Source organism: Alosa alosa, chromosome 19, assembly GCF_017589495.1.
Source record: "Alosa alosa isolate M-15738 ecotype Scorff River chromosome 19, AALO_Geno_1.1, whole genome shotgun sequence".
NCBI classification, from domain to species: Eukaryota; Metazoa; Chordata; class Actinopteri; order Clupeiformes; family Clupeidae; genus Alosa; species Alosa alosa.
Window position 1 is genome coordinate 13,834,681 of NC_063207.1, and position 11,243 is coordinate 13,845,923.

The 11,243-nt window shown below is 42.3% G+C and overlaps 2 protein-coding genes across 2 annotated transcripts in view; both read left to right on the forward strand.

Annotated features, from left to right (window-relative positions):
* Positions 1 to 3,615: 3,615 nt before the first annotated feature.
* LOC125284177 (syncoilin-like) lies at positions 3,616 to 7,726 on the forward strand. Its single transcript, XM_048227980.1, has 6 exons — positions 3,616 to 3,779; positions 4,108 to 5,091; positions 5,573 to 5,775; positions 6,111 to 6,318; positions 6,604 to 6,728; positions 7,072 to 7,726. Exons 2-6 carry the CDS (start codon positions 4,165 to 4,167, stop codon positions 7,130 to 7,132), a joined length of 1,524 nt encoding a protein of 507 aa, XP_048083937.1. The 5' UTR covers positions 3,616 to 3,779; positions 4,108 to 4,164; the 3' UTR covers positions 7,133 to 7,726.
* A 963-nt stretch (positions 7,727 to 8,689) lies between these two features.
* Positions 8,690 to 11,243, forward strand: part of zbtb8os (zinc finger and BTB domain containing 8 opposite strand) — a 14,987-nt gene continuing 12,433 nt past the window's right edge. Inside the window, exon 1 of the mRNA XM_048228084.1 lies at positions 8,690 to 8,869. Coding sequence (XP_048084041.1) covers positions 8,695 to 8,869 — 175 coding nt within the window. The 5' untranslated portion in view covers positions 8,690 to 8,694. The remainder of the gene's footprint in view (positions 8,870 to 11,243) is intronic.

Genomic DNA, 11,243 nt, shown 5'->3' on the forward strand with positions numbered 1-11,243 from the left:
CTTTTGGCAGTTTTATACAAATTGGGTACACAGTATGTTGAAAATTGACCAAGAGGCGAATTCATACATTGTGTTACTCTGACATGTTCAGATTCAGCTAACTCTGCATCCAGTCTAGTCTGACGAGCCAGACCCACATTTGCTGCCGCTAGGGGCGCGTCTAGATTTCTAGGCTACAACCAGTCTCTCCAGTGAAATAACCAGAAATGTTTATGTAACATTCAATAATCTTGTGGTGTTGCATGTGGTAATAGTGACGACGCAATATTTGCAGCTTGACTTCTTGTCAGCCCTACAGTGAGCTGCCTGAGAGGAGAGCAGGGGAATGGAAGAATGGATGTGTGAACCTGGCCTCCTCACCTGGGTGTGTCCAACACTCTGGGCACAGGCAAACAAAAGGGGAGAAAAGTAAGCAAGCCAATATCCTAACCAGGAATGGGCTTTTCATATGAAGTGTGTATCAAGACACACACACACGGTCACACACACAAACACACACCGACCCAACTGCATCGCTGTTACAAAACTATTGAAGACTGCAAAGTGCAAAGTAATGCTGTAAGTTTAGCTCTGGTTATGTTTAACAATTTTGGTCTCTCAGAACATCCATGTGTGGAAGCACTAAAACACACTTTTGTATCACACAATAGACTGCCTAACTGTAACTTGACCAGCAAGTATGGATGTTTATTAAGTATTTACTGTATTAAAAGATGTACTGATGGATTGGATGACCTAATCAAGCTCTTTGTGTTCTCTTCAAAGCCATTTCACCCATTTCAGGTGCTTCTTGCACAGTAGCACGCTTAGCGCTAACAATGGGGATTACGGCAATGGAGGTGAACGTCCTGTGACAGGCACAGGCACATCACCGCCCACAGTGTAACTCTGCCACTCACTCCCTCAGCTCTACGGGGCTCTTCCTGTTGCCCTGCAGCTTGATCTGTGATGCAAGTTTGCTGATTAAGTTGGAGGGCCTGGCAGTGTATATATTGGCAGTGTGTGTGTGTGTGTGTGTGTGTGTGTGTCATGGGCTATAGGAAGAACTGTATAATATCCATGATCAAGTGCATGTGAACTCGACCAGATGTGTGGATGCAAAGAGTGTGACTGTGAACAGGTGTGTGTGAGTCTGTGTGTGAGTCTGTGTGCGTGTGTCTGAAGGAGAAAGAGAGTGTGTGTGTGAGTGAGTGTGTGTAAGAGAGAGAGAGGGAATGTGTGCTGGTGGTGCCAGCCCCCGCAAAGATCTGCCAAGCACCTGAGATTATATAACTCACAAGGAATCTCCACGGAAACAAGCCCTTGCATGGCAGAATGATTGGTACGGTATGGTAGACACACCCTTAACAAACAGTAGGCTACAGACAGCCTTGATCAGGATATTCACATTTACTTACTGTTATGCTATCTTATGCTTAAGCCATGTGTGCCCCCTCCCCCCCCCCTCTCAGCAATTGATTAGTCTGTTTAGTCAAATTGATTAGTCACATGTAGCCTGATCTCGCATCCCTCTCATCTCCCTGTTTAAGACAAAGAGTTGACGCACTCATTCTTCTCCAGTCCTTCATGGTCCAGTGGCACAGTAGCCAAATACCAAGCCTTTGCCCATCTTTCTGGAATGACCAGTATGATAGGTTATGGAAGATATAGGCTACATCATTTAAATGTGTAGTGTGTGAGTACGTGGGTGGGGTGGGTGGGGGGTGTTGTCCTGACAATCGTTGTTTAAACTGACATTTTCGAACCATGGAGATCAAAGTCCAGTATGGGAATCAGGGAGATATTTGAGTAGCCTGGACACACTCAGAAATCACCGGAGATATCTCGTAGGTTAATGTACAATCAGTGCCCTGGTTGGATAAATAATCCCAGCACGCAGTGTTAAGCAGTGGGGAAGACTGCCTATTCTCCCAAAACAATATTTCCCCTAATCAATATCCTATGTCTGGGTCCCACAGAAGGTAGCCTATACCCAAGCCTTCAGGGTAAATTCTGGAAACACCAGAGACAGGAAACTCTGCTTGCAGAGTCCAGTCATCACCGAATCCTTTTTCCTGGTCTTGCTTTTTATTAAGTAAGATGCTACTAGCCTTAAATAAAATGTATCGTTTGTCGCTTAAACAAACAATAGTGCCCATCTACACTGAAAGGCTATTATCAAGGAGTTTGGCATAATCATCTTTTCCTGTCTTTTTGCAGCACAGGATGGTGTGACGTAAAGATTGGTAAACCATAGATATATAGGGTTTAAACTCGGACGTTGCGGTGGAATTTTACTTAAAAACATCAGTCACATCAAAACTATTATTCATGATTATTTTCGGTTATTTTAGACATTGCCAAACCTTTAAATAGCATCTTCACATACCTCAAAAGTTAGATTCGTTCCGCCTTGTATCTCGGATATATTGTTTGCATTCTAAACTAATTATAATCCATCTGCATGATCTTCGATACGCAGTATCTTTGAAGTTTTCTTAATGTTCCGTCAGATTCCTCAGGTGAACCATTCCGTCAGAAGCTCCATTTACGCGAAAGAAAAGTTTGTTTCTCCTAAATTCCCATGCGGCTGGAGAACATTCACGCGGACACTGATGCCCTAGATTGAATCCACATCCTGATTTTCACATGCTTCCTGCTGAGTGAAGCAATGCTAAACTATTTACCTGGAGATATATGCACACAGGTGAGGTGCGGTGCGGAGGGGTGTTTCCCTATCCGTATTCTTGTGATGTAGCCTAGTATTGCACTTCAGCGCCGCGCAGAGGACGTCTCTGAAATCAATTCAGATAGTGGTGTCGTCCACCAAGTGATTTGACTTTAACTGGCCATTGCTCTGTTTTTTATTTGGCACATCAAAGTTATGACGTGTATGCATATGTATGTGTGTGTGTGTGTGTGTGTGTGTGTGTGTGTGAGAGAGAGAGAGAGAGAGAGAGACTAGGTAATTGACATGATTTCGGTGTATGGTAATGAAGTCTCAGCAGCCCAATATCATATTAGATAAAGTCATGTTAATGTATGTGTGGTATTGGACTGTTAATGTATGGTTAATTATGTATGTGTGGTATTGGACTGTTATTCTGTATGCATTCCATTGCCACAGTTTCTTTGATCTAACTTGTGCTACCCTGCGTCTGACTTACAGGGCCTGTTTGTTTTCGTCTTGGCTTTGGGATATTCTTGTGAGGGCGAATCTTTCTGTGAGACACAGACAGGTTTCCTGGGACCAGACTCTCACCCACATGACTATAAATAAGTCCAAAAATACCATGGCACTCGGACAGCGATCCTCATTTCCCCCCTCTCACACTCACCATGACCTCTTCATGACTGACTCAGTGAGTGAGAGCACGGGAGAGAGCAAAAGAAAATGAGAAGTGAAAGTGTGCAAAGAGAGATATTCAGGTTATGCAAGAAGACCGATAAAGTAAAAGGAAAACAGGAAAGATATGATGAAATGACACAAGGAAATGTAAGGAGAGGGAGCAGTGCAGACACAGAGAGAGAGGGAATACAAGAGCCCTCCCCAGTGGTGGAGGATAGAATGTCTACCCCTCCCTCACTATTTATTTATACACACAAACAGTTTTTCTGTTTTCCTGGAGACAAACAGGGGGTGGGATAACTCTCTCCCTCTCTCTCTATCTCCGTCTTGCAGTCTCTGTATCTACACAGACACTTCTTTAAGATTGTTCGGACATACCAGAGGATTTAACTGGAAACGTAATCAGGAAGTGAGGCTATTAAAAACTAACAAAAGAACAAAGTTGGCAAGGGTGAGTGCGTGTGTCATGCTAACGTCACAACAAAGGGCTTAATATGAATGACATTTGGATGCTTTTGTAGCACAATTGATTTGGTTGATGCGTGTATGCATTTTTTTGTCCTCACCTGGTGTTATTAGTGACTGTTTTCTGGGATAACATGAAGGGTGGTTGGATGTTTTTATTTTTATGAGTATAAAAGTTATTGTTTTCTTTGATAGAGTCACATAATAATAATCATGCATACTAGGTTGACACTAGGTTAAAAGATTTACCTTTGTGAAATTGTAATGATTCTGATAAAAGGACTATGTAGCTACATATTCAGTCTTTCCTCTAGCCACCTCCAAGCTCGCCACTAAATGGAGACGACGGAGACAGCCATTACCCCTGATGGATGTCTGGAGCAAGGGCAGAAGCATATATGCCCTCTGTGGGGGGTGAGCTTGAGGGAGAGCCTCAGCCAACTCAAGGAGTAGCGTCAGACTATCCCTGGACAGGGAACCCAGTGGGCATCACAGAGGACAAACAGGTGCACGTCCACATCACAGACTCGGTGCACCCTCTGTTTGTGGAGATGTGTTCTCCATCCCCTGTGCAGACAACGTCTCGTGTCACGTCAGCTCCACTGTCTGCGCAGGCTTCCGCTCCAGCTAGTATGGAGCCATCTGCCCCAGGACCCATGCAAACCTCTTCCTGTGTCGCTGCTCAAACCTTAGCCTCTCTCAGTGAGCACCTGACTCCTCAGCTTCCTATGCAGTGCTCACGTTCTCCATCTCCTCCCTTAACAGGCGTGTTTACCATCCAGGCACAGACTTCTGCTTCTTTAACAGAAACTGTGTCCCATCCTCCCCAGGCAGTCCTTTCTGTACCTGGGCAGGTGTCTGCTCCTCACCTGACCCAGACACCTCCCCTTACACCTGCGCAGTCTTGTGCTTCTCTGGCAATGCAAATCTCTCCGCTCTGCTTTGCGCTGCTGCCTGTGCAAACATCCCCTCCACCACAGTGGGCGGTGGAGGAGGAGGTGGCTGCTCATTTCGGGACGTGCCTGGAGGAGGTGGGTGTCCTGGAGCGCCGGCGGGAGGCACTGGTGCACGAGCTGCTGCAGCTGGAGCAGCCCATGATGGAGGCGGTGCGGGCGGTGCGGGCGGAGCTGGCTCAGGCGTACGGGCGGCTGACGCGGGCACAGCTGCAGCTGTTGTGGCGGCAGGAGGACGTGAGGCAGGTGAAGCGGAAGCTGCTCAACGTGACCAGGCACAGCATCCAGAGCCAGGTGGATCTGTCGGCACTGCAGTATGAGGTGGCTCAGTCTGTCATCATGCAGGTATGTTAGAGCAGGTGCTGTAGCACACAGCTCACACACAGATTAAAAAAGTGAATTCCAGCAATGCAGGTGCAGGGATACCATATACCCCACATACACACCAAAGTCCTCAAATATGCAACCATACAACACAATTAACAAATAGAACTTAGCTTGCATAAGAACACTTTTAGTGCCTTCGTACTCTATGTTGCATCGGGTAAACAAACTGTAGATGTGTGTTTTTCACATTAGTGTTGGTATATTTCTTCAACTCTGTAGCACTTGAGATTGCTTAATATAAAGTGCAATACAAATAAAAATGTATTATTATTATTATTATTATTATTATTATTATTATTATTATTATTATTAACTCCACATGTGATGTGCTGATCTGACACAAAAATGTGTTTAAGACTTTTACTTCACACACACAAAGAAAAAACAGTCATTGCTCCTTGGCAGATTATGATTGGTTTTTACCTTATCTCGCCACTAGGAGGAGCTCCAGTCCCAGGTCCTGGATCATTTACAGGAGGTGGCCCAGCTTCGGGAGGACCACAAAAAACAAATGGATAGTCAGCAAAACAACCTAAAGAAACGCCGACGCCGTCGTACCATGAGTGACCTCTCTCACTGTCGACGCTTCTCTGCTGACCTCAGTAGCTATACTTGCGGCAGTATGAAGATGCTGGAGGACTGGTACTTATTGGTATTTTGAAAAAAAGTGCAAATAGGTTAGGTCAAGTTTAGGTGTAACCTATAACTGTGGAGCCAACCTCCAAAAAGAGAGTTCTCCGTAGAATATTGTGTATGACTTTAACCTCACTGTGACCTTGGAAATAGAAAACATGGATGCAGAGGGAATGTTATCTTAACTGCCATACCACATACCAGACATGTATAATTCTAATTTAAGTCACTATTTACTAATACTAATTGTCACTATAGATTTGTATATTTTGTGTGTGTGTGTGTGTGTGTGTGTGTGTGTGTGTGTGTGTGTGTGTGTGTGTGTGTGTGTGTGTGTGCCACAGGTATGAGCCCCGTGTGCTGGCCCTGCTGAGACGCAGACAGACTGCAGAGGAGGTGCTGAGGAGGAGCAGGGAGCTCACGGAGGAGCTGAGGACTCGTCTCCTACCCCTACAGGAGGAGGCGCACAAGCTCTCGCTGCAAAGGAAATGCCTGGAGCAGAAGATTGCACTGATGGAGCGGGAGAGGGAGGAGAGTGCCACACAATACAAGGTATGAGGAGAGAGAGAGAGAGAGAGAAAGAGAGAGGGGGGGCAGTAGGACAGAGGAAGGGGCCGGAAATGTCAAGCTAAAAAGGGTAGAATTTACTTTGTGAGTGTATTTAGTGGATTTAATGTATTGCAAAACCACTCAAAATCAAATCTTTTAGCATTGTTGAAAGAATATGAATGAATGCATCAATATATGACTGACTGATTGTCTGACCGATTAACTGACTGATTGAATGAATGAATGAATGAATGAATGAATATTCTTAATCTTTAAACTTTTACTCAGGAGAGCATCTTTTATCTGGAAGAGACTATGAGAGAGCTGAAGGCTGATCTGCAGATGCAGAGGATGGCCAATGCAGAGCTGAAGCAGCTCAAGAACAGCCTTCTACTGGAGCTTCAGTCTTATGGGTATCCATTACTTTCACTACACCTCACATTATACAGACAAGAGCAATCGTATTATCATGCATGTACTACTTCATGATAGTTAAAGATGCTCATCCCTGTGGAGGAGCGAGGGTAGGCAAACATGTGACTTTGTGTTGCTTATATCTTAGATGCATTCTGAAAGGTTCAGCCTTCGAAAGTAAAAATGAAAAAATACTTTCAGTTTTCCTTTCACATTATATTTTGTGTAATTCTGAATTCAAAGACATGACTTTGTCTATGTAGTTCTTACAGATTTGAAAACGAAGACCTTTCTTCCCCCTTGCATTTTAATGTAATAAACAATGCTATATTTTCTACACAGGTGTAGCATTAGCATCAGTGAGCATACAGACATGGCCAGTGGTGGAGGAGAAGACTTGTGAGCAGTCACTATTGGAAGATCAATTTACCCAGGAGCCAGTTATTATCATGTAATCAACATATATGATCATCTGTATGTTTGCAGTGATATTTCAACATATATGTTAAATAGTCTATTGTTGATCATGTATACTCTGCTGACCCTGCCAAACACATTTTGGCAAAATATTATAATCTAAAATATACATATTGAAATATGCTATGATTATAATGCTGAGCACTTCTGAAAGTTTGATTGAAGTGATTCTATGTATGATAGGTGTCTAGGCCCACAGTGATTATGTCATTGTAAAGGCATGATTAAAAGAAAGTGTCTGAATGTGCATTAAATCAACCTCACTTGTCTGATGTAGCTATAGCAATCTAAATCAAAATTGAGAGATGAACCACAACATTCTTACCCTCAACAAATTATTCTGTGACTTTTTCCAAATTTGTGAACAGATTCAAATAGGCCTATAGTATTTGTCTACAACAGTCATGCTGTTCATCACATTTAAACTGAACTGAGCAAGGCTACACATAATTTAGTTGTACCTGTGTATAATGACAATAAACATACAAATTAATTCATATACAATAAACAAATGCATTCATTCATTGTCATCAGAATTGCTTTCCATATGACATCACCAGAAACCACTCCCCACAGGTCTGTAAACCTGTCCAACATCCTATGCTGGGATAGACTCATTAATCTGTCTGAGATATAATCTGGCTGGCACCATTGCCAGTACTGCTACTGCAGTTAATTTGCAGTAGCAGTACTGTAGTCTTGGTGGTGTGTCCCACTTGTCTATTGTCCCGCCACTTTCCTAATATCGTACTATACTGTCCTGTGCCACTTGCCTACTGTCCCGGGCTACTGTCCCATGGATTAGGGTTAGGGTTGGTATAGTTGGTTAGTTGTACAGGACGTATCGCAGGACTGTAGCCGAGTGGCACGAGCCCCCAACAACAGTACAGTATTGTTTTTCTCCCTATACAAACCACATGCATCTATGACAAAGCAATATCTGATTTTTATTGTTGACATACTTTTACTTGGGATAAAAAAATATTGTAGGGTAGCCTATTTGAAGATGCATATTGCATGTGATCCCAAGGCTACTTAGCCTAACGAGCCAGACCCGCTAGGGTGCGTCTAGATTTCTAGGCTAAAGGCTACTATTATTTACCTTAAAAACAGATTAATGTAAATATCATGCCCAAAATGACCAGTGGTCTTCTTATTTATCTTAGTACATATTCTTTGTCCACCATAAATAAAGGATAAAAGTCACTGAATTAGGTTTAATCAAAAACAATACATTAGACCATTAGACCTAAGAAGTGAGTTGTTAGCATACGCCAGAGCCGTATAAAGGTACTGGCACGGCGCGCTATACAGATAGGCTACAGCATGCCACCAGAGAATTTCTAATGGGTTCTGACACTGTTGTAGCCTAGGAAGAGTGACTTTTAGCCTACTTTGAAAACTGACAAAAACAGGTATAACCTCTTAGGCCTAATAAACGTGGTTTTATAGCAGTGTCCAGAAGATGGCAGTAATGCAACTATCAGGATGCAGGCTGTCGTAAAATCTCAGAGAAGAAGAAGGCAAACTTCTCTGCTTGTAACATTTAAGAAGTGGAATACTCTATGGAAATACTTTACAATGGATGATCGTCAACTGGATCTCACCGAAGAGCAAATAGCAATCAAGTCCAAATACCCAGCTATCAATAAGAAATATGAATGTGAGTAATGCTGAGAGGCTGTGTATCATCTACTGAAAGCTAACTTATGCTAGCGATTGCTAGTTAGCCAAGTTTTGGATCTGTTGGGTTTCACGTGGTGTTTCAGAACAGTGTGTATATTTATTAGAAACAATGACAGTATAGCTCGAAAGACACAATTCTCCAGTTACAGCTGAGTGGCAGTGGCAGTCTGTAGCAGTGTTGCGTCTCTCTTGTATGTAGATTCTGATCCAGGAAGTGAGTTTACACACAGGACTTTGCCCTATGCCCCTTTGGCACCGCCGTCATGCTATCCGGCAAAAGATCCTTTGGACGCCGCTATTTATGGATTTTCGGCTCCCATTGACTTACATTGAACACATGTAAACAAAACGTCAATTATGTGCTCAAACTAACGCCGCTGACTTATGAAAACCACCATTCCACTTTGATACGAAACTACATAATTGTACAACATTTATACAACAAAAATCACAGAATTTGGATCAAGTAATGTGGAGAAATCTTATGCAGTGTCAACCCCTAACAATGTGCCCATTGCCCAAATTTATGGTCGACTAATGTCGAATGTCAGAGTAATGACATTGAAAAAGGTACCTTAATGATACACTTTAATTTATAAAGGTACGAAGTATAAAAAGAAAAACACAATTTATCAGATGGATTACCCAAATCATTTGTAACAAAGTACAACATTTATTCGAGTGCACATCTATTCCCAGAACTATAATGGGTGTTGAATATTCCACAACCACTAGATGGCAGCATGACACAGCACATAAAGTACACCTACGTGTCGCTGCGACCTGAAGGATGGCGTAGTTGAATATCCACTTCTCCTGCACTTCGGGTCTAATAGCGGGTGAATTGTATGACCACCAGATGACGCCATTTCACTGCACCTCGGGCCTAATAGCTGCTGTAACTTCGTTTAAGTATTAAGCCTCGAGGAGCCGACGGTTACACTTGTTTAATGGGCGTTGTTAGCCACGCTGCGCAAGCCGGGTAGGCTACAGAAGAAGCCAATAGGCTACAGTCGCGTGTGTTTGTGGTGATTTATTCCATGTATTAACAAAATAATAATGTAACATTAAAAAAATAGCCTACATAGATAAAAAAAACTAAATAATTACACCAAAAAAGTAAAGAAGCTTTATCATTGATGTATAAGCTTACTGAAAATCAAATATAGGCCTAGCCTACAATTGTGTTGCACAGACAATATGTCCTACAGATAATCACAACAGAAAGAACATAGGCTAACCTAAGTCATGACGACACACGAGGGGCTTAAGTCTCATGTTGGCCTATGACTAAAGTGAGTCTAGGCTACCAAGCACGCCTGTGTCTCACGACAGTGAAATAGCTCCAATATTAATTGTGTCGCCAATAAATATATGCTAACATGAATCTCATCAGTCACCTATAGATAAGGGTTAGGCTATAACATATGTAGGCTATAATGTAAAAATAGGGTCATATCATATAATGTTGACTTATTAAGATGGGGAGAGAGCTGGACATATTACACTGAACTAACTGTTCATTGTTGAAAATCAATCAAAAGTTTGTAGTTGATCCGATGTCATTGGTCACAAGGACTGTTAATGGGTGTATCCACAATTGGGACCTTGTTACAAGTTGGTCTTTCAGCTGCTAATGCAATCAGTGGCCGCCAGAAAACATGTTAGACAACTGAGGAATGAGATGCCACACATAAAATGTACAGTCAAACAGAACCCACAAACATCAATGGGAATCAACCAAACACTGCAGGGAACCATGTTATTGTCAATCAGCACTCTGCCACGCTAAATCAGACCCTGCTTATGTTTGTGCAGAGCAGAACAGATATTTGTAGATATGGTGCAGGACCTGTTAAGAGAGATTGGCAGCTCAGTCTCCCTCATATTAGTCCCTACGGTGAACGATGTAATAGCATAGTGCTGCTGCTTCTGATGTGCAAGACAAGACAGGGTATATATTCATAATGTGACAGGCAGCATGTATTTATCATTATGTTACAACCTCTGCACAACTACTATTGATGTTAGAAGAACAAAACAATACATCTTCAAATGTGCATTGCTTATTACATGTGTTATAAAACAAAATCCTTTGTCTGCTTTCTGTGTTTTTGCATGCACCTGTCTACAGGGGTGTAAAGACATATTTGTTCACCATGCACTTAGGCTGTTCTGAGTCATTGTTTGTATGTTATAGTATTTGTTGATTTCCATTTATTGCCCATTGATATTGCATTCACATTATTGTTTATTATTGCTATTCTCCTTATTAATGTAGTGTCACCAACATTTAAAATAATATCGACATTGTTATTCATAGCCATATTTATTCTGCTCTTATAAGGTAA